Source organism: Podarcis filfolensis, assembly GCF_964270895.1.
Source record: "Podarcis filfolensis genome assembly, chromosome: 5".
NCBI classification, from domain to species: domain Eukaryota; kingdom Metazoa; phylum Chordata; class Lepidosauria; order Squamata; family Lacertidae; genus Podarcis; species Podarcis filfolensis.
In genome coordinates, this window is record NC_139608.1 from 72,431,126 (window position 1) to 72,453,110 (window position 21,985).

The 21,985-nt window shown below is 42.8% G+C and overlaps 1 protein-coding gene and 1 long non-coding RNA gene across 2 annotated transcripts; one reads left to right on the top strand and one right to left on the bottom strand.

Moving 5' to 3' along the window:
- Nucleotides 1–6,962: 6,962 nt before the first annotated feature.
- On the bottom strand, nt 6,963–15,686 carry NRBF2 (nuclear receptor binding factor 2). Its single transcript, XM_083614528.1, has 4 exons — nt 15,549–15,686; nt 9,602–9,686; nt 8,949–8,989; nt 6,963–8,420 (listed from the first exon to the last, which is right to left on the bottom strand). The coding sequence occupies exons 1-4, from the start codon at nt 15,594–15,596 to the stop codon at nt 7,716–7,718; spliced, it is 879 nt and encodes a 292-aa protein (XP_083470654.1). The 5' UTR covers nt 15,597–15,686; the 3' UTR covers nt 6,963–7,715.
- Nucleotides 9,693–18,147, top strand: LOC310762882. The gene is made up of 3 exons (XR_014548277.1): nt 9,693–13,046; nt 13,087–16,726; nt 17,656–18,147. It is a non-coding gene; the product is annotated as an uncharacterized lncRNA (long non-coding RNA).
- The last annotated feature ends 3,838 nt before the right edge of the window (nt 18,148–21,985 follow it).

Consider the following 21,985-nt stretch of genomic DNA (forward strand, 5'->3'; position numbering starts at 1 on the left):
ACATCCCATCCTCCTCTTTAAAGGTAAAGGACCCCTGACAGTTAAGTCCAGTCGCGAACGACTCTGGGGTTGTGGCGCTTATCTCACTTTACTGGCCAAGGGAGCCGACCTTTGTCCGCAGACATTTTCCCCAGGTCATGTGGCCAGCATGACTAAGCTGCTTCTGGTGAAACCAGAGCAGCACACAGAAACACCATTTACCTTCCCGCCTATTTATCTACTTGCACTTTTTGGTGTGCTTTTGAATTGCTAGGTTGGCAAGAGCTGGGACCGAACAATGGGAGCTCAACCCGTCACGGGGATTCGAACCACCAACCTTCCAATTGGCAAGCTCAGTGGTTTAGACCACAGCACCACCCACGTCCCACATCCTCCTCTTTAGGCACTTCAATTAGAATGTAAAAGAGGTACCAGACAAACATGCTTGAATTTAGTGTGATTTCCTATTGTTTCTAATGAGCAGATGCCATCTGCCCTAGAATATTTGCTTGTTAATTCTCAATATGTAGGGAGGGAGACCTGGAGGTGGGGCAGGACTCCTTCCCGCCTGCCATTTGGACAACCCAGTGTGTCTACACACTTCGCTAGGGGAAGGAGTAGACAGAATGAAATCCTGTTGCGATGCAGAAAATGAAACGTTCTCTTTGTATGGAGATGCACTTCAGAGTGTTTTCAAATGGATACATTGGCGTATAGTGTTTGGATAATTGTGGTTAATACGTTTAGGTAGACCTACTGTGTTGATTTCATGCATTTTATTTATGAAATGATTTTATAATTAAATGCATCATTATGCTCACCCTGTAACAACTGCAATGTTTCCATAGTAACTAATACATTTTAACTAGGAAAGAGAGACCACAAGCAAACAGAATATGGCAAATATTACATGATGGAACCACATGATCAAAAATTTCCTGTTTAGTCTGTTGCATATGTGTTTTCAGCTACAACCTAGGCAATAGCAAAGGTAAAACACACAAATGCATAAACATGCTGCAGACTTAAAAAAATTAGAATTCTAAGGCCCAGTTCAGACATTCATTTATGTGGAAACAATCTTGGTCTGGTGGAGTTGGCAGATTTACAAGGCAGTCACTTGATATGCTTGATATCTGAAGGCAGCACTGTATAGGGAAGCTTTTTAATGTTTCATGTTTTATTATGTTTTTATATGTGTTGGAAGCTGCCGAAAGTGACTGGGGCAACTCAGTCAGACAGGTGGGGTACTTATTATTATTATTATTATTATTATTATTATTATTATTATTATTATTATTTATTGCTTTAAAATAGGAGGTTGCACAAATTGGACCTTCATATTCCAATCTACATGGTGGAATAATGTGTGCTGTTTTTCCCCCACCATATTTTGACTGTCACCACCCAGTTCTTGAGTTTCTGAACTGGGCCCAATATTGGTGTATGAAACTGCCTTGTGGCTACGCAACTGTAACTATTAACCTAGGTAAATGCTGAATCATTGAAGCAGCAGAGCTAGAGTTAAAAGAGGATGTTGGGCTGTTACCATATAAAGCAGGGATGGCTGACCTGTGACACTCCAGTTGATAGACTCCCAGCTCCCAACAGCCCCAGCCAGCGAGGCATCAATGGTTAAACTCCTAGGAGTTCAACAACAATCTCTGATCCGTAGTGACTCAACTGCAGATTTCCACTTCTCATGTAACTGGTTTAGCTCCCGTGCCATATTTTATGCCAGGCTCCAGTTGGTGTTCCTTTGTTTCTAGTAGAAAACAAATGCAGATCCAATAACCCTGAAGTCAGCCCATGCCTGGTATAAAGTATTGGTTAATCTGCGTATCAAATGATTTAAAGACTGTTTCAAGCGCACTACGGCACTCTGCTGTTGATTTAAAAGTGCCCAGGTTCTGCTCATGCCTGAAAGGAAGTCACTTCTTGGTCTGCACCCCACCAAGAAACTTTCCATGCATGTGCAATGTAAGCGATACAGTCAAATATTGAACAGGTTTGAATAAGAGTTTAGAATTGATTAAAGGAGTTCAGTGTCTCCTAATCTCCGTTGTAAGAGTTAGCTGTGGGTAGCTGGTGCCGAAGAAACAACATTGTCCTTTCCAGTGTACTGAATAAACCGTTTCAGAATCGTCTTTGCTCTTTGTGCTTCTTAGTGCTCTAGCATGCTTCATTAACTTCTCTCCTAGAGGTAAGTTAGCGGCTGTTTGCCAATGTTGTGTTAATAGATTTCTAGCTGAAGACATGAGAAAGATTAGTAAGTCCTTAAACTCTACATGCTGATGGCCATCTATAAACAGGAATTCCATGAATTCTTGGCCCTCACCTGCATTTCATAAATTGTGCTGTGTTCTTCAGACCAGATGGTAATTGTATACACCTGAAAAATGCAGCTCATGCTGGAGTGAACAGGAGTGCACTATGATAGTTGCTTCTGGTGATTTTAATGCATAAGAGGTACAGCCTGTTCAGTTCTGTGCCTTTCTTTACAGCTGGGATAAGACAGGTGTAGCGGCAGATAGGTGGTACATGAACTTAGTAAACTCTTCCGCCTTCAGCACTCTTCTCCCATACTTTTTAAAGCAAAGCTGCTTTAAACTGTCTCTCCCAATCCTTTTATCTGCTAAAAGTAACATATTAAAATTACATGGATTGTTGCAGTTGTTACAATTTAACACCAAATTTCTTCCCAGGAATATGTATTTGTTCATTTTGTGATGAAGTACAGGTGCCACCAATTTTGTTTTCTGTTTGCTTGGATAGCATGACTCATATTTTGGCAAAGTATGTGTCTGCTATACTCATAGACACTATTTCTGTGGTCCAGCTATGACAAATGGTTGCTGTGGTGAGCAAACAGGCTGAGCAGAAATGAATGTCTGGTCCCCCCATTTAAATCTGATAGGTGCAGAGATCTTAAAAATCACACACAACTTCCAGGTTCAGACTGTAGTGGGACCAGCACAGCAGTGTCCTGATTGCCATCAAAAGATTTCCATCTAGATCTGCAACTCAGAAGCAGCAAAATTGCTTAAATAAGATCTAACTCTGAATGTACAGGGTTGATCATTTTCTAAAACCTTGAACCAACTCCCAGCCCTGGTCCCAGAGACCATGAATTTCACATAGCCAGTTCTCTTATTTTTAGGAAAATGGTAAAAATAATATTGTTCCTGAGGGTTTTTGCCTCTTTAGAACTTGGCTATAGTAGTTGTTTATAGATTAACAGCTGTTGTGACTATTTGTGTCCAGTCTGCCATAGACTGTAACATTGAATACACATTTCATCCCCTTTATTCTTGTGCTTAGCACTTTTTAACTAAAACTGATGTACAATATATTTGAGAAACAACTATGAAATAATGTCTGTAGCCATCTATCACTCCTACTACCCTTAACGTTCAAATGAAGGTTTTGTTTGGTATGTGTGTATTTAATTTGTTGAAAGAGCTGGGGCAAATACTGTATTTGATTTATGTTTTGTTTTAAAAAAGAAACTACAGCACTTTTTAAAATTGTTACAGGAGTCAGTGTAGTACCCTTAGGCACTTAACAAAGGTTTGAGAGATTAGTGATAGCAGAACTTCCATGAAAAAAACTTATGAAACTTTCAGTATTCTGTGCATCTGTAGTATTAGAAAGCACTTTCAGTTCATACTGAGAGGCAAGAGATCTGGCTTTATGAACTGAGCTTTGACCTATTATGTAACCCTGAATTTGCAACAGGCCTAGCAGATGTGCAGGGGTTCCCCAAGATAGAAAGGGGAGGGGGGGACTCACTGAATTGAATATTAGTAAAGGTGCAGACCGCCTTTCACCATATGCAATCTTGCACCAAACTAGGTGTGTCCATTAATTCCAAGTTGCTATTGATATGTAGAAGTGAGAGCCACCCATCAGCCCCCCTAAAACCTGATTTTTGTATAGTTGTAACCAGGTGCGTCCTTCACTGTCACACACACACACCCTCGAGAAAAAAATGTAGCAGCAGTGATGGGTGTTCCAGTTTTCACCCTTCAACAGGAATATGGAAGTTCCCTCTCGAGATGAGTTACTCTTGCACAGGGATAGGGATCTTGTGGCTCTCTCCGTGTTGTAGGATTCTATCAGTCCTAGCCAAGAAGGCCAAGACCCAGGGATGATGGGTGTTGTAGTCCAACATCATCTGGAGGGCCACTGAATCCCCATCCCCACTCTTATCATTTTCTTTATGCTCTCAACATTCTGTCAGTCCTGGCTTTTGTTTTCTGCTTGTTCACAGACTTCTGCAACCTTTGGAAAACCTGTCTATAAAAGCCAATACATTATTTTTCATTAGCCTTTTTTAGTGGAAGGGACCATGAGAGTCATCTAGTCCAACCCCCTGAAATACAGGAATCTTGTGCCCAATGGGGCTTGAACCCACAACCATGAGATTAAACTCTCATGCTATTCATTATCCACAGGGCAGTGATGGAATTATGATTGTAGCATCATGGATTTGGTTTCCATTTTGCACATATGACATTGCATACTGGGGATTGAATGCCCATAGAATACTAATATTCCTACAAAATAATAGTAAACCATTTTTATGTGATATGACATAACATTTTGATGTACAGCCAAAGGATGTAATGTTATGGGCCTGCAGTATGTTGAACTTCGTGATTTTAAGTTCAGAACCGCTAGAATACTGTCTAAAGAAAACAGCATTGTCCAGCAGATGGCACTCTTTGTATAAAATTTCTAAATTCTTATTCCTAGCTACTAGGAACGAACATAATATTGCGGGACCAGAATTTATGTGCGGCTTCCTCTCATTTTTGAATAAACAGTTATTCCACCAGAGCTAAAAGATGTTTTTAAAAATGACACAGAAAAGAGGCAAGACTCATTCTTGAACTGTGACCCAAAGGAAAGTGTTTAGATTCAGCTGGAAGTAGTAACTAAAGGAAGCAGTATCAATCAAAAATGCTCAAGTGTGTGTCGAGAAAGCCCGTCATAATCCCCTATCTTGGAGATAGCCAGTGAAATTGACTATTGCACTTCAGGAGCATAGCGAACAGGAGGCATTTGTTACTACTATTTTAAATGACTGCATCAGAACAGTAATGTAAGATTTAACAACTACCATTAGCTGAAATAGCCTAACCCACCTCACAGGGTTGTTGTGAGGCTAAAATTGGGAGGGGAGAATCATGTACACCACCTTAAGCTCATTAGAGAAAAGGACAGGAGATAAATTTAATAATAATAAAATCTTCTGCATTCAAGGGGAACCCTCTAGCCACCAAAAATGGTGGGAGAGCTCTCAGCACTGCTTCCAGATGCAGGCTGGTCCCTGGTGAAGGCAGAAAGCTGTGCTTTAGCTGGGCCACATACAGAATTTTTATAGGTCTAGCAATGACTCAAACACAGTAAGCTGTTAACAAAAAGAGTGGATTCCTAGCTGGAGCCAAACAGGGCGAGTTTTCTTCTCCATTGTGGTCTGCTTTTGGGCTTGCTTGCAATACATGTATGACTACCATCAAAAGTGGACTAGGTTGACATTTGGTTTGCTACAGCACAAATACTGCTACTGAGAATCGATGCATAGCTTCATTGTTAGAACTCTTGATTAGGTTCCATCACTTATCTGGGTAGTCATGCAACTCAGAGAGTAGAAGAGCATGTACCTAGACATGGAACATTTGGACCTCCATGCAAAGTACCTGCTTCATAAATATCACCCCACCTGAAGCCATTGCACATTTCTGCCCAATGTGCCCATGTCATATTCATTTTCATGGGTAAAAGGTAAAGGTAAATGACCCCTGGACAGTTAAGTCCAGTCAAAGGCAACTATAGGGTTGCAGCGCTCATCTCGCTTCAGGCCGAGGGTGCTGACGTTTGTCCACAGACAGCTTTCCGGGTCATGTGGCCAGCAAGACTAAACCGCTTCTGGCGTAAAAGAACACCATGACGGAAGCCAGAGTACACGGAAATGCCGTTTGCCTTTTATAATGTGGTAGATGAGAATAGGTAAAGGTAAAGGGACCCCTGACCATTAGGTCCAGTCGTGGCCAACTCTGGGGTTGCGGCGCTCTTCTCGCTTTACTGGCCGAGGGAGCCGGCGTACAGCTTCCGGGTCATGTGGCCAGCATGACTGTTTCTGGTGAACCAGAGCAGCGCACGGAAACGCCGTTTACCTTCCCGCCGGAGCGGTACCCATTTATCTACTTGCACTTTGACATGCTTTCAAACTGCTAGGTTGGCAGGAGCAGGGACCGAGCAACGGGAGCTCACCGTGTTGCGGGGATTCGAACCGCCAACCTTCTGATCGGCAAGTCCTAGGCTCTGTGGTTTAATCCACAGCGCCACCCGTGTCCCTTGGTAGATGAGAATACAAATGCTTAATTCCATCCCGCCTGCCCCCAAGCTATCACTAGAGTTATAGGAACTGAACCTTAGTACTGCAGCTTCCAAGATCTGAAAGAGGTAGTATTCAAGAAAAAGATGCACCCCTTACTTCCTTGGCAATACTTGGAACTGTAATAACTGGCTAGGTAGTATAGTCTCTGTATTGTTTCTAGGTCAGGCAGAAGTCCTTCACCTCAGCTTGCTTAAAGATGCAAATGGCTTCCTCAAACTGCAACAGCGTCACCCCCTGCCTGCTCAAGGAACATATGGGGAACCCAAAGTCCACCAGGTATTACTGGACTACAATTCCCATCATCCCTGCTCACTGGTTATGCAGGTGGGACTCCACAGCTCCCTTTTATAAACTTAATTGCTTCCAATGCTTACTGCTTTGAAAGGAACTGTATCTCAATGAGAAAATATATCACCACAGGTTCCATGCCTGGCCTCTCTGATTAAAAGGATTGCTGTTAAAGGAAGGTCTTGGAATTTTACTGCAAGTCAGAGGTAATTCCGGGCTAGATGGACCTGTGGTCTGACTTAATATTCATCAGCTTTATGTGTTCAAATGAACAAGTAAGATTCAAAACTGACCCAAAACTTTTTATTTTCAGTCAAGTTCTGGCAACTGCCGTTACTTCCACTCATGCATCAAGGATTCTTCTTCGTTGTATTTTGTTTAAAACGATGCCTACTAGTTTCATATACAGAACACGCACATTATTAAGCACCCTGATTATGTAAACAAATCAAAATTTCAATAGAACTAAAATTTGGTTCCTTAAAATAAAAAAAAGTAGTAGTAGTAAATTTAGCATCTCTCCTGATTGGCTGATAAAGCATTTTTAAGTCAGGAGTGCGAAGTGTGGCACGTAGATCCATACTGTGGAGGAACAGAAGCAACATCCAATCTATTGACCTGGTTTGCATAATTAAATTAATTGAATGCATGATAGAAACTTTTTTTTCCCACTGCCAAAATGGTCACACTCTGGCCCACACTACTTAGGTTTTGCATTATTTTATGGCATTAAAGAGACATGTTACATATCGCATACTCAAGACCCTTGCAGGATCAAGTTGCTTGAAAGTCTCCCCTCAGTCATTTGGCTTGAAGGTGGGGAGGAAGAGAGAGCTTAGCTTTTACCAACGATGGTAAACAGTCAGCCCTGTTGAACCGATCCAATAGCATGCATATTTTTCACAGTGACAAAGTCACTAAGATATTCTCCCTCAGTAGGGTTGTAGTTGGTGTTTTGTACCTGTGAATCACAACTGTACTGGTGGGTTTCCCTTTTTTGGATTTTGCTGAGCTACAGGTGAACATACATTGTGGTCTCTACTTAGCTGTTCATCAGTCCTTTCAGTATATCCTCCGAGAGCTCCAACAGAGGGAGCTCGGGGGATGGAATGTCCAGAGGCGGAAGGCTGGGTATCGGAATGTCCTTGGCCTTACCGGCATTCGTTGTAAATTTCTGCCAAGTTGAGGCTGACGCGGCAGCAGTTTCCGAATGCTGCTGCAGACCCCACAGCTCTGACTTCTCTACAAAGTCGGCATCAACATCTAGCTCCTTTTCTAGGGGGGGTTTCAGGAGTCTGGCCCTCTCAGCTTTTAGCTGCTTGTTCTCTCGCTTCAACCTCTCGTTTTCAGCTAAGAGAAAGTCCACATGCCGTTCTAGAACGGCGATTTTGGTGGCCTGCTCCTCAATTTTTGTCTTGTCGTCCTTGGGGGTTTTGCTTCCGACACACACTTCCAGTGGCTCCTTTCTTTTCTGAAACAGGAACAGTAGTGTGTCGGGGTCCCTATCCAAGACACCGTGGATTGCCTGTGCATCCTTCTCTGGGGAGGGGCTGTACTTCAGGCTAGCGGGAGCTGCCACATTTTGGTCATCAAATTCCTCAGCTGACGGCTTCGACGAAGCACTATCCTTGTCCACAGCTTGCTGTGTCTTTAGCCTCTCTTCTCTTTTTGCTCTTTTCCATCGCTCTTGGATAAGTAGAATCTGTTTCAGGTGGCTCTCCCTTTGTAATTCCAATGATAACTGGGCCTGTGGAAAAGACAAAAACAAGGGATGAGTTTCTCACCATTAGAACCACCCTTAATTAGCCTTGGATATAACAAGAGAAATAAGGTTGATCGAATATCGTCCAATGGTGGTAAAGTGTTTTTAAAGCATATACTTCATTAGAGAAACAGTATTAAACATCATTTATGGCACTACATAGATTCTGGTCCTGGAAGGCAGATGCACAGTGCAATCAACTCCAATGAAGCTATTATAGCTTGACAGCAATTGTCAACTATTTTTTACAAACATTTCCTAACATTTTAAACAAAATAATATTAGTAATTCCACAAATCATCTTCTAATGCCAACTATTTTCTAGAACCCTGGCCAGTGAAGGATACAGAAGTGAAACAGCATCTGCATCCTCTTATCACACATCTCTCCCCAACCATTTCTTGCCTTTTCAGAATGTAAGCTGGGGGTGGGGTGTCCTAGTCAATTTTATAGGTATAGAGATAATGACTCAATACTAGGCTCGCTCACTGTATTTTTGGAGTGTAATCTCACCTGATCCGATTGTGTCAGCTTCATGGCCTCCAAGAGATATGCTGAATAAACCACAAAATGAGAAATGTTTAGGTCATAGAGAAGTCACATTGAGTTTAGGTACAATGATCGCTTCACAGACATTATCCAGATATGTACACTGTGATCCCACTAAGTGTGCCTATGACCGTAAATCTACTGCAATATTGATGAAGACAATATTGACACAACACCCCCACACACACACAGAGAGACCTTAAAGGGGTTGTGTCAAGGAGCAAGTGATTGGAGAAACACTTTCTTGCAAACAGACCTCTTAAACCTAACATGAACTGCAGTTTGGCAGCCAATGCCCAGTTTTGGCAGTCACTTAGCCACCATGTAAGAGGCTCCCCTGCTCTAACGTGGGATATTCAAGAGAGATAATTGCATTATGTCCTTGACTACTGATTTTCTACAACCACCTTGATCTTTATGTATTTTAGTTCCCCGTGCACATGTAGGCAATTAACTTTTCTTCTGTATAAGGCTTACACCAACTCCCAAGACAACAAACTTCTGCCCCGGCCAGGACAATCATGCTTTGGCGCTGAATAGATGATTGCTACTAAGGCGGACTTTGAGGATAGTGTTTTCACACAAGCTATACAATGCTCTTTTTGTTAAATACGCACCTGCTGCCTTTTTGTGACAAGAAATTGCTTCTTCATACTTCCCCGCTGTCAGCAAACGGTCAGCTTTCCTGCTCTGCTGATGAGCCTTCAAAAGAAAAACAAACTTTTTAATTATTGGCATTTTTTACTATTATTTAAACATCTCTAGTTACTTCAAACTTTTGCATGAAACAGACATCTAGATACACAAAAGGCAGGCAATGCAACAGAAACGTCAGCTGTCTCAGGTTCTGTGTAAGATAGCTTGGCCCCTCAGTACAGAATTATCATAAAGTTGATTGCTTAGGTCAAGTGTGCCTCTGTGATAGCCTTAGGTATTTTCACACCTGCATGCATAACAACAGCGCTCATGTACACACACACTGGATTGCAGTTCATGTATTTTAAAAAATGTTAGACAGTGAGCAAATGAAAATGGTGTGTCTGGCCTCATTTAGACATAGGGTGTGTGTATTGCTTCTGACTGCCACATGCCGTTTGAACCCTGAAGTGAATTATTTAGCTGCAGCTTCCTCTTCCTTCATCTGATTCTTCCTCTTTCACATTTCTAAGCTAAGAATTAATAATCGCCTAGAGGGTAATAAAAAGGCACTAAGGTTCAGTGGAAAGGGCTGCATACTGAGCAACTCTGAGGAATGCAGCTCTGACCAATAGCACACCAGCTATTTCTCCAGTAATAATCAAATAAGGGGAAAATACAGCCAATTTAAACATACATTTCTGCTTGAAAATTACAAAAAATAATAATATGTATAGTCAGTCACAGGCATGATTTAATTACAAAACACTTCAGTGTTACTACAGCCTGACCCTTTCTTTTTCTGAGGAAAGAGAAGTGCAAGACAAGTGAATGTATTTGTTGATGAGTGAATGCTAAGACCCTTTGTGAGATGCACATTCTAATGTCATGGTAGCTAGAGGAATCAATTTGAGTCTCAAGAAAGACAGGCTGCTATGGGAACAGAAAACATCAGCATGTAACTTTGTCAGAAGAGAAACAGGAGATATTGAATTGAATTTATTATTTCGGTCATAGAACAGTTCCAGCAACAGGAGATATTATTCTTAGGTGGGTTTTTTGTGGGTTGATTTTTATTTATTTTTTAGAGGCAGGCCCTGAATACAGTTTGTGCAGCTGTTCTGTCCCTCTCCTTGCCACATACGGTGTTAGGGAATTTCTGGCAGCAAACACAGGAGTTGATGTTGGCAGATTCCAGCAGCAGAAAGTACCTGGCTCTCCTTCACAACCAAGCAGACATCCCAGTCAAAGCACACTAAGACAGCTGCTCTGCAACAGGTACGAGAAGAACTAAAAAAATAGGGCAGCAAGAACAGTAACTGACACTTTGCAAGAAAAAAATTGAGGATTTCCTTTGAAATCATGCTGCCAAGGACTACAAAGTTTGATGATGCGGTGAGACTAGCTGGCAGATTTACAACAGGGATAAAATGAATATGAGATAATGGATGCTGTTTAGTAGCAACATGCTATTGCTGACAAAAAATACATAAGATGTGGAAGAGATCATGGATGTCCTTTAGTTAACAGATTGCACCTAGATTGTGAATATACTGAGTTTATGTGAGATATGCATTTACTGTTCTTGGCCTATTCTTATATAATATATAAACAGAAGAATTATTTTGGGTGGGATCCAACTAAGTTTTACTCAGAGTAGCCCACTGGCCTTGCTGGCTTGGGGTGATGGGATTTGGGAGCCAAACAACCTCTGGAAGGCCACAGGTTCCCCCTAGCTTAGTCCTTGTTGCCTTGTTTCTAGGCTCACTGTTCCTCCTCAAGAGGTGTTTCCAAAATAATCCAGACCCATCCAGGACAACCCCAAGACTCTCAGTGTTCCAAAGATTGCCTGAAATGTGCTAGGCTGCTCGTAGTCTAGCACATCACATGCCAAGACTGCATTCTGCAAAGTAGTGTTACTGAGCCACCTTGTACTCTCATGACATGCTGGAACCATTTACTCATGTAGAAGGATTTCCTATTCAACACCCCTACAAATGGCTGCAGAAATAAAGAACGTGAATGGTAGTTTTACCACGTCAAAAATATGAAATAGTGCCACATTTGGACTGCACATATGAGGGTTTGCATGCTTGTAAAACCCCATGTCTTGGGATGGTCCAATCTATGCTGTGAACCACCCTGAGATCTGTGGATGAAGGGCAGTGTACTACTACTACTACTACTACTACTACTACTAATAATAATAATAATAATAACAATAATAATAATAATAATACCAACCAAAAGAGGCTGGCTGGCTTAAAACTATGCCCTACCCACTGGCCCTCTAGCTGCCCAAGCAAACAAGAAACTTTGCATTTGCCATTTTGGTCACCTGAGTTTCAGTTGAGCCACATATGCTTTGCGTTTGCCAAACTTGTTCTCTGTTTTGAAGGAACTTTGTTATTGCATGCCTCTTTCCATGAATCATGTGTTGCTGCCCTCATTGCATCATCACATCCTGATTCTGTTTAGATAGCAAACTCTTCATGATTTGGACAATGGGTTGCACTTTAACCTGCCTCTTGACTTTGCCCTTAGATAGATGCCCTCTTTCTACATGATTCAAAAGTAACTTGTGGTCTTGTAGTTCTTTTGTGAGTCTTTTGTGACTTATTCATACAAATTGTGGCTAAATATTTATGCTTCTTTAATCTCGCAAGCTTTGTAGATATGGTGCTAAAGCAAAGGAAAGATAAATGCCACAACTTGTACTGATTACCATAGAACTGAATGGAGGGAAGCAATTCTATTGCTCCTTCATGTTATTACTACTTTTCCTTGACAAGCTACCACCTATTTTAGGCCACATCTTCTTAAACCTAAAAAGAGACACTGAACTCTGCAGATTGCATATGGTTTTGCTGGTCTACAGCCAAAGTTGTAGTTGGACTGAAGCCCAAGTATTTTGTGAAGCTTCTGAAGCAAGCATACTTAAATCAGCACTAGATGGCAACTGGCTCCATCTATCACAGCAGGCTCACATATAAAGCAAATGTGTTTTGCATTCCTGGCCATGCTGTCAAATTTGCTGACAGTTTAATAACCCTTCCAAGCCAGCAACATTTTGTTGTAAGCCCAATAAAACTACTCAGTACTAGTGGGCATCCAGATGTAATCTATTACTTCTAACAGTCGGTTCTATTTATTTCCTCTAGGCTCTGAACCTGAGGGCTGCATTGCACACAACTTTCATACTAATGCAGGAGAAACTTATATCTATGTACACTGTAATGTGTGAAGACTGTAGTCATCTATTTAACAATAGACACTCATATATTTAACAATAGACAATACACACCAGCCTGCTTAAGCCCAGTAAATTGATTTGTGGATTCTGTAAGATTTGAATGAGGTACCTTTAGCTTATAGCCACTATACTATACCAGTGCAGTAAGAATCACCCAGGACACGGGTGGCGCTGTAAATGGCAAAAGATTTATACGATCTGAAGAGAAACCAGCGCTGTGGTTTAAATCATTATGCCGCTTGGACTTGCCGATCGGAAGGTCGGCGGTTTGAATCCCCACGATGGGGTGAGCTCCCATTGCTCAGTCCCAGCTCCTGCCAACCTAGCAGTTCGAAAGCACGTCAAAGTGCAAGTAGATAAATAGGTACCGCTCCGGCGGGAAGGTAAACGGTGTTTCCGTGCACTGCTCTGGTTCACCAGAAGGGGCTTAGTCATGCTGGCCACATGACCCGGAAAAACTGTCTGTGGAAGCGGACAAACGGCGGCTCCCGCAGCCTGTAAAGCGAAATGAGCGCCACAACCCCAGAGTCGTTCACGACTGGACTTAACTGTCAGGGGTCCCTTTACCTTTACTTTTAAATCATACAAATTCTGAATTGCATGTGGTACAGATTTTCTAAACACAGTACTTTGACTTTTCAGCAATGCTGATCAAATACCAACCATGTAACAAAGGGAGAAGAGCTGCTTCACACCTAATTATTTTTCATACAGAGATGTAGGAAAGGTATTAGGATACACTTCTGTAAAGACAACTGCCACACATTTTGCTGTGTGGTACATGAAGTAGAGTTCAATTCAATGCATTAAAGCAAACTGTTCTCTCTAGTGTTTTCTATTTCTATTCAGTGTCCAGCACACAAAAAGATGGTTGATAAATAGCGGCAAAGGTGACCATCTCTTCACCTCTACAACAAGCAGATAACAAATCTGATCTCTTTTGACAGGGCTGTTGCAAAGGTAACACAGGTGACTCAGCTTACGCTGGGGTTACTTTCCGGAGGTGGCGCCTAAAGCAAAATTGTGTATGGTCTAAACACAGTGGGTTCAATGGCAGGTGGGAATTCTAAAGTTTTTCCCCCAGTCCCCTTTCCATTATTTTTATTTGCCAAGCACATTAAGCTGAATGCGAACTAGTTAAATTCACATTAGTTGTGAGTTACCTGTATATGTGGAGCATTTTAAATGCTCAAAAGCATCTTTTAAGTATTTGTGTACACCTATATTCATCCACAGATGGTGCATCTTATTATGCACCAGGACCAAACCTGGCCTTCTGAAAGCACTGCCTCCTCGCAGTTGCCAACCAAAAAGCAACTGTGTCTATGGCAAGGTTACCAGATGTCCCCGTTTCCCGGGGACAGTCCCCGGATTTACAAATCAGTCCCCATACAAAATCCACTGAAGTTGAAAAGTGTCCCCAGATTCATTGAAAAAAATCTGGTAACCTTAGCTATGGTGGCTAAACTCAACGGCAGGGAACTTCAGGAGGGTTGGGATTTTAGCCCATTGCAAATCCTTCTTAAAGTAGTCCTCTAGTAAAATCTGGTCCAACTGGATCAGCACTGCAAGGGTGCCTTTAACATAGCAGATGGTTCCCACAAGCCCTTGCCCATTATTTGCCCACAGCATCTAGTATTCAGTACACATCTATTTAACTATGATGTCTAAATTAGCTACTGACTGCAAAAAGGCGTGTACATGAAACCTGGATTTTCTACAAATCAACCTGCAGGAACCTGAGGCCCTCCAGATGCTGTGGGACTCCAACTGCATTAACCCCTTACCACTGGACATGCTGGCTGGGGCTGAGAGGAGATACAATCTATGGAGGGCCTCATCCCTTGTTTGGAAGAATAGAAGTTTCATACAAACTGATAAAAATAGAAGTGTCATACAAACATTGACCTGGAATAGCTCAGTTATAGAATCACAAAACTGTAGAGTTGGAAGGGACCCGTGGGTCATCCAGCCCGACACCCTGCAATGCAAGAATATCGACCCGTGCCCTCCCCCATCCATTTCAAAGCCATACTGGACCCTGGTTGGCTTTGCAAATGTGCTAGCAGTCTTACTGCTGTGCCAGCCGGTAGAGTACCGCAGTCTTAATCTCAGGGTTGTGGGTTCGAGTCCCACATCAGGCGAACGATTCCTGCACTGTGGGGGGTGGGGGTGGGCTGGACAAGATGACCTGCATGGTCCCTTCCACCAATCCAATGAGCCTATGATTAGGAAGGCAGAAGTAGGCGAAGGCCCTCTTGGAAGTAATTCCCTACACTCAGCGGCTAATAGAACCACGTAACAGGAAGTCCTCAGCGTCTGTTCTCGCTTGTCCAGAGAGGGCCAGGAATGCGCCTCCTTCGAACCTTTCCACCCCCCGCAATGGGGTGTTCGGGGTTTTGTAGTTATTGTTGTTATTATTATCATTATTAGGTGTTGACATTATTATTATTGCTATTGTTATTATTATTAACAGCCTAACTTACAGGGTTGGTGGTTACTTTTACCACACGGTGACATCCATAAAGGGTCGGACACACTACCTTCTTCTCCCCCCCCCCCCCGCGCCCGGTTATCTATCCTTCGCCCGTCCGGCCCGCCAGAAGGAAGCGCGAATCCGACCGGCCACGTCAGCTCGCCAGCGCGGAGCCCACACTCAGCTCAGCGCCACTCACCAGGTTGAGCGGGCCCTCCATCACCTCCATGGGCGGCTGAGGGCACATGGGCGCTGAGGCGGCCTCTTCGCCGCTCCGGCCCGAGCGCCCTTAGCGCGGCCCCGACGGCAAGCAGCCCGCTTGTAAACACCGCGACGCCGAGGCGCTTCCGCCCCGCGCGCCCGCAGTTACGTCAGCGCGCACCACGCCAGCAGGCGAGGCGGAGGCGAGGCCGCTTCACCACGCCCGGTCTCGCGCGCGGCCGCCAGTTCACGTCCGGACGCCCCGCGAGATGACCGGCCGTCTCCTTGGTAACCGGCGTCCAACGGCAACGGTTTTCCCTCACAAAGGCGACTCGCCGGCCTTGAACCGCCGCCGGTCGACTGCGGTAGCCGCTAAGGGCTGGGGCCGCTGACTCAGTGCTGCGACCTCCCGCCTCCGCTTTCCCCGCAGCGCCTCAAAACACCCCGGCGGCTTCCACAGGCCGAAGGTTAGGCACGAAGCGAAGTTCCCCGATTCCAGGCCGCTCGTCCGTTGAGCTCGGTGTCGCCGCTCTGACTGGCAGCCGCTGCCCCGAGCTGCCCGGGGTTGAGCCTGGTCGCTTCCTGTGGCTAATAAAAACAAAAAACCCGCAACACGCTAAAAACTCGAGAGAAGGAGAGAGCGCGCGCAGGCTGTACTTCTAGAGCGCCTTCCCCTCCCCAAGAAGCCTGGGAAATGTAGTTTGTTAAAAGGTCCTGGGAACTGTAGCTCCGTGGGGAGTAAACGACAGTTTCCATGACTCTTGGGTGAGCGGGAAGAGTGCTTTGAATGCGCTTTATGTGCATCATTTATAGTAGCAGGTCATGTCAAGATGTGAACTGTGAAACCAATGCCACTGTAAATAGGTAAAAGTAAAGGGACCCCTGACCCAGTCGTGACCAACTCTGGGGTTGCGGCACTCATCTCGCCTTATTGGCCAAGGGAGCCGGTGTACAGCTTCCGGGTCATGTGGGCAGCATGACTGAGCCGCCATTTACCCTCCCACCGGAGCGGTACCTATTTATCTACTTGCACTTTGACGTGCTTTCGAACTGCTAGGTTGGCAGGAGCGGGGACCGAGCAGCGGGAGCTCACCCCGTCACGGGGATTCGAACCGCTGACCTTCTGATCGGCAAGTCCTTTAATTCCTGTGCTTCAGATGAGGTATGGATACCCAGGTGAGATTTTAGTGAAGCCAGAGCCGTGGGATGCTTCAATGAGATTTTAAAGATCTAGCAACATGCACAGTTGGGTGTGCAAATGTTACTTTCTGCGACTTCTGGGATAATGATGCTTTGCATTAAAGTTTGAGAATTCAGCTAGGTAACAATCATTTTGCTTTCTGTCACATCTTACTGGACTGCAACATCCATCATCGCTGACTATTCACCATGCTGGTTGAGGCTGATGGCAGTTGGAGTCGAGCAACCTCTACAGGGCCAGTGGTTGCTTAGCTGATCAACTGATGATGACCACAGCCATATTTATTTTGAGGCTGTTTTGTTTCGGTGTATTAATGTGAAAGGGATTGGTTTTTGGTTGTTGCATCATAAGTTAAATCAACAAAGAGCATAGAACCTTAAAGATGAACACATCTATTATGGTTTAAAATTTTTATAGGCTAGATTCCACTTATCAGATGCATGAAATCCCAGGTGACAGGTGTATGTATGTGAGATACACACCTCCACCATTAGAGCAATGTGGGTCAGCAGGGCTTCTCATCTGATTAGTCACAGGGAGAACAGGATAATGGACCACTGGTCTGATCCTGCAAGTTCTCATGTCACACAGAAAAACATGGAGGTAGAGTAATAAATGTAAACAGTGAGGTCAGGTGGAAGCAAAATGGGGGGTGGGGAAAACTGCCTGTGACAATTATATTACCATAAAGGTAAAGGGACCCCTGACCATTAGGTCCAGTTGTGGCTGACTCTGGGGTTGCGGCGCTTATCTCGCTTTATTGGCCAAGGGAGCCGGCATACAGCTTCCGGGTCATGTGGCCAGCATGACTAAGCCGCTTCTGGCGAACCAGAGCAGTGCACGGAAACACCGTTTACCTTACCTATTTATCTACTTGCACTTTGACATGCTTTCAAACTGCCAGGTTGGCAGGAGCTGGGACCAAACAATGGGAGCTCCCCCCGTTGCGGGGATTCGAACCGCCAACCTTCCGATCAGCAAGCCCTAAGGTATGCTAAAAGATTTTGGTTTTGCTGCAACAACCTTTCACAGTGACCCTCAGGTAATTGTCATATGTTACACTTCTTTCAATTTTTTAAAAGCATTTTTTGTGGAAAAATAAATGCAAATCATTGGTAAAAGGTAGGTAACTAATCAACAAAACATTCTTTACTTGGTTATCAGAGTTACTTTTAAAATAAAATAAAAAACACTCTGGAACTGTATTCTGTGCTTGCCACAAAGTACAGGAAACATCAGAGGCAGATATAATGTGAATAAACTGCATGTGTGGTTTTCCCCATGGTTTGTTTTGCCTTTTGGTCGAAACCAGCGGGAGGCTGCAGGTTTAAGTAGAGGACAGCAAAAGGAAGGCCTAATTAAATATTCCCGCCCCCACCCCAATATAAAACACAAACATCCTGAGCTGCTCTTCTCCAAATGGGCAGAAAAGTTATGAGCTCTATGACAACATCTTTCAGACAGGTTCATCCAATACATAATGGCTATTTGCCGTAACCATTTTGAAACAGTACTCATATCTTTCAGCTATCCTCTACAGAGTACACATGGGAGAGGCAGGAAGAAGATAGTATAAGTGTTTAAGAATTCCCGATTAAGCAATTTAGTACTTACTTTACCATTGATATATTTGAACTTGTGTAGTTTGTAATCCTATCCTCTAGGTGTCTTCAGTGACCAGCATTCCTTAAAAGACAAAATGACTGTATGAAATAATGACTATTGTAACTGCAAGCTATATTCCAATTGGTATGAAAAAGTTTTCATTTGGGCCATTTGGATCCCTTCCAGTCAGGATTCAGGCCTCACCATGGAACTGAAACTGCCTAGGTCATGCTGGTTGATGATCTCCGGCGGGCTAGGGACAAAGGTAAGAGCTGTTTCTTAGTTCTGCTGGATCTCTCAGCGACCTTTGACACCATTGACCATAACATCCTTCTGGACCGTCTTGAGGGGCTGGGAGCTGGGGGCACTGTTATACTGTGGTTCTGCTCCTTTCTCCTGGGCCGTGTCCAGAAAGTGGTGTTGGGGGGATGAGTGTTCAGACCCCTGGGCTCTCACTTGTGGGGTGCTTCAGGGTTCTATCCTCTCCCCCATGCTTTTTAATATCTATATGAAGCCGCTGAGAGAGATCATCGGGGGTTTGAGCTGGGTGTTCATCAGTATGCAGATGACACCCAGCTCTACCTCTCCTTTAAATCGAAACCAGTGAAGGCGGTGAAGGTCCTATGTGAATGCCTGGAGGCGGTTGAAGGATGAATGGCGGCTAACAAATTGAGGCTGAATCTTGACAAGACTGAAATACTATTTTGGGGGGACGGGGTGGGTGGGTGTGGGGGATTCCATGGTCCTGAATGGGGTAACTATGCCCTTGAAGGACCAGGTGCGCAGCCTGGGAGTCATTTTGGACTCACAGCTGTCAATGGAGGCACAGGTTAATTCTGTGTCCAGGGCGGCTGTCTACCAGCTCCACCTGGTACACAGGCTAAGACCCTACCTGCCCACAGACTGTCTCGCCAGGGTGGTGCATGCTCTAGTTATCTCGCGCTTTGACTACTGCAATGCGCTCTACGTGGGGCTACCTTTGAAGGTGATCCGGAAACTGTGATTAATCCAGAATGCGGCAGCTAGACTGGTGACTGGGAGTGGCCGCCGGGACCACATAACACCGGTCCTGAGAGATCTGCATTGGCTCCCACTACGTTTCCGAGCACAATTCAAAGTGTTGGTGCTGACCTTTAAAGCCCTAAACGGCCTCGGTCCTGTATACCTGAAGGAGCGTCTCCACCCCCATCGTTCAGCCCGGACACTGAGATCCAGCGCCGAGAGGCTTCTGGCGGTTCCCTCATTGCGAGAAGTGAGGTTACAGGGAACCAGACAGAGGGCCTTCTTGGTAGTGGCGCCTGCCCACCCTGTGGAACACCCTCCCTTCAGATGTGAAGGAAATAAGCAGCTATCCTATCTTTAAAAGACATCTGAAGGCAGCCCTGTTTAGGGAAGTTTTAAATATTTAATGCTGTACTGTTTTTAACACTTGATTGGGAGCCGCCCAGAGTGGCTGGGGAAACTCAGCCAGATGGGCGGGGTATAAATAATAAATAATAATTATTATTATTATTGTTGTTGTTGTTGTTGTTGTTCTTATTATTATTTTGATATTTTTATTAAGTACAAATTAGAAAATATACATATTCACAACAAAAGAAAATACAAAAGAAAAAGAAAATACATCTAACCAAGGAAAAAGAATTAGAGAATATTTTGTCTCTTTTCATATTTACAGTTATTTATACCTCTATAAAATGCTATTCACAATAAAGCAGTGAAATGAAAGATAAGATATCAGAAAAAAGAAAAAAAGAACAAAGAAAGAATAAAGAAGTAAAAGAAAAAGATCATAAGTGAAAATTTTTAAAAGTAGATAAGTACTCACAATACATAGCCGTTTCCCATCTCTATATTCAATTGTATAATTTCAACTTGTCCTTATCTACCTTAAATAAATTGTTTTTTTTATTATTAAAAAAAGACTTCCACCATTTACCTCACGCGTTTTTAATAATCCGTTCTTCATATTTTCCCTTTGGATTTCCTTAATGTCTCACTTTGTATTTTTTATATTACGCACAAGATTATTCTAAACACAACCAGATTTTTGTAGTCGAGCCCTGGTTTTGTAAATAATCATTTAAGAACTCCCATTGCTTCATAACCTATTTTTTGGATTTTCTCCTTAATATATCTGTCAGTTTTGCTAATTCCAGGTACTCGCAAAGTTTCCCCAACCATTCTCTTTTTGTTGGGATGCTGTCTTCTTTCCAATAGCTAGCAATCAAAATTCTTGCCGCTGTTGTCGCGTATAGAAATAAGTTAGTTTTATCTTTTGGGATATCTTTATCTAGAATTCCTAATAGATATGCCTCTGCCTTTTTTGTGTGTGATGTCCTTATCAATTTTTTTATTTCGTCATGGATCATGTCCCAAAAGGTTTTAATCTTTGAGCAAGTCCACCACATGTGGTATAACGTACCTTTTGTTCTGTTACATTTCCAACATTCGTTGTTCCTTTTATTTATTTTTGGCAATCTGTCAGGGGTTAGGTACCATCTGTGGTGAATTTTTCTGAAATTCCCCCTTAATAAATCACACGCAGTAAAATTTATGTTTTCCTCCCAAAAAGTTTTCCATCTTTCCAGATCTATCTCATATCCCAAATCATGCTCCCATTTTAACATGTTTTCCCCTTTCGACTCTTGTTCTAAGGTGGTTTTCATTAATAATCTATACATTTTTGTAAGTATTTTTTGATCGCTTTGCAATATTTCCTTTTCTAATTTTGAGGTTTTATTTTCAAATCCCCCCTTTTTATGTCTTTTTCATATGTTGCTTTTAATTGATAATATTGTAACCAATTTATTCCAAATGTTTGTAATTGTTCGTAAGTTTTTAATTTAATATTTCCGTCTGCATTCTCTAATATTTCCCTATATGTTGGCCAAGTCTCTTTTACATTACTCTTTAATGTTGTAGTTGCTTCCACTGGCAAAACCCATTGGGGAGTTTTCTCAATAATTTTTCCTTTTCTTCTTTCCCAGGCATCTAATAAAGCCTTTCTTACTATGTGATTTGTAAATTTTTTATGTTGATCTTTTTTGTCATAGAATAAATAGCATGCCAGCTGTATATTTTGTCCCAGCCCTCTAGTGTTAGGACTTCATTATCTTTTAATAATATCCATTTTTTTATCCAACACCAACACGCTGCCTCAAAATACTTTCTTAAATCTGGCACTGCGAATCCTCCACTTTCCTTTGGGCCCGTCATTACTTCTAATTTTATCCTTGCTTTTTTCCCCTGCCATATAAAATTTGGAAGATCTCTTTGCCAGCTTATAAAATACTTAGTTCCTATTACAATTGGAATCGTTTGGAATAAAAATAGAATTTTGGGGAGTATCATCATTTTAATCATAGATATTCTTCCTCCTAATGATAGTTTTAGTTTCCCCATTTATCCATACTTCCTTTAATTTCTTTCCATTTTTTCATATAATTATCCTTAAATAAATTTGTATTTTTATTTGTAATCCATATCCCTAAGTAGTTCACTTTATTTTCTATTTTTAGTCCTGTTGTTTCCTCTAATTCCTTTTTCCCTTTCTTGCCTATATTTTTAGTTATCGATTTCGATTTATCTTTGTTCAATTTGAATCCTGCGACTTCGCCAAATTCTTT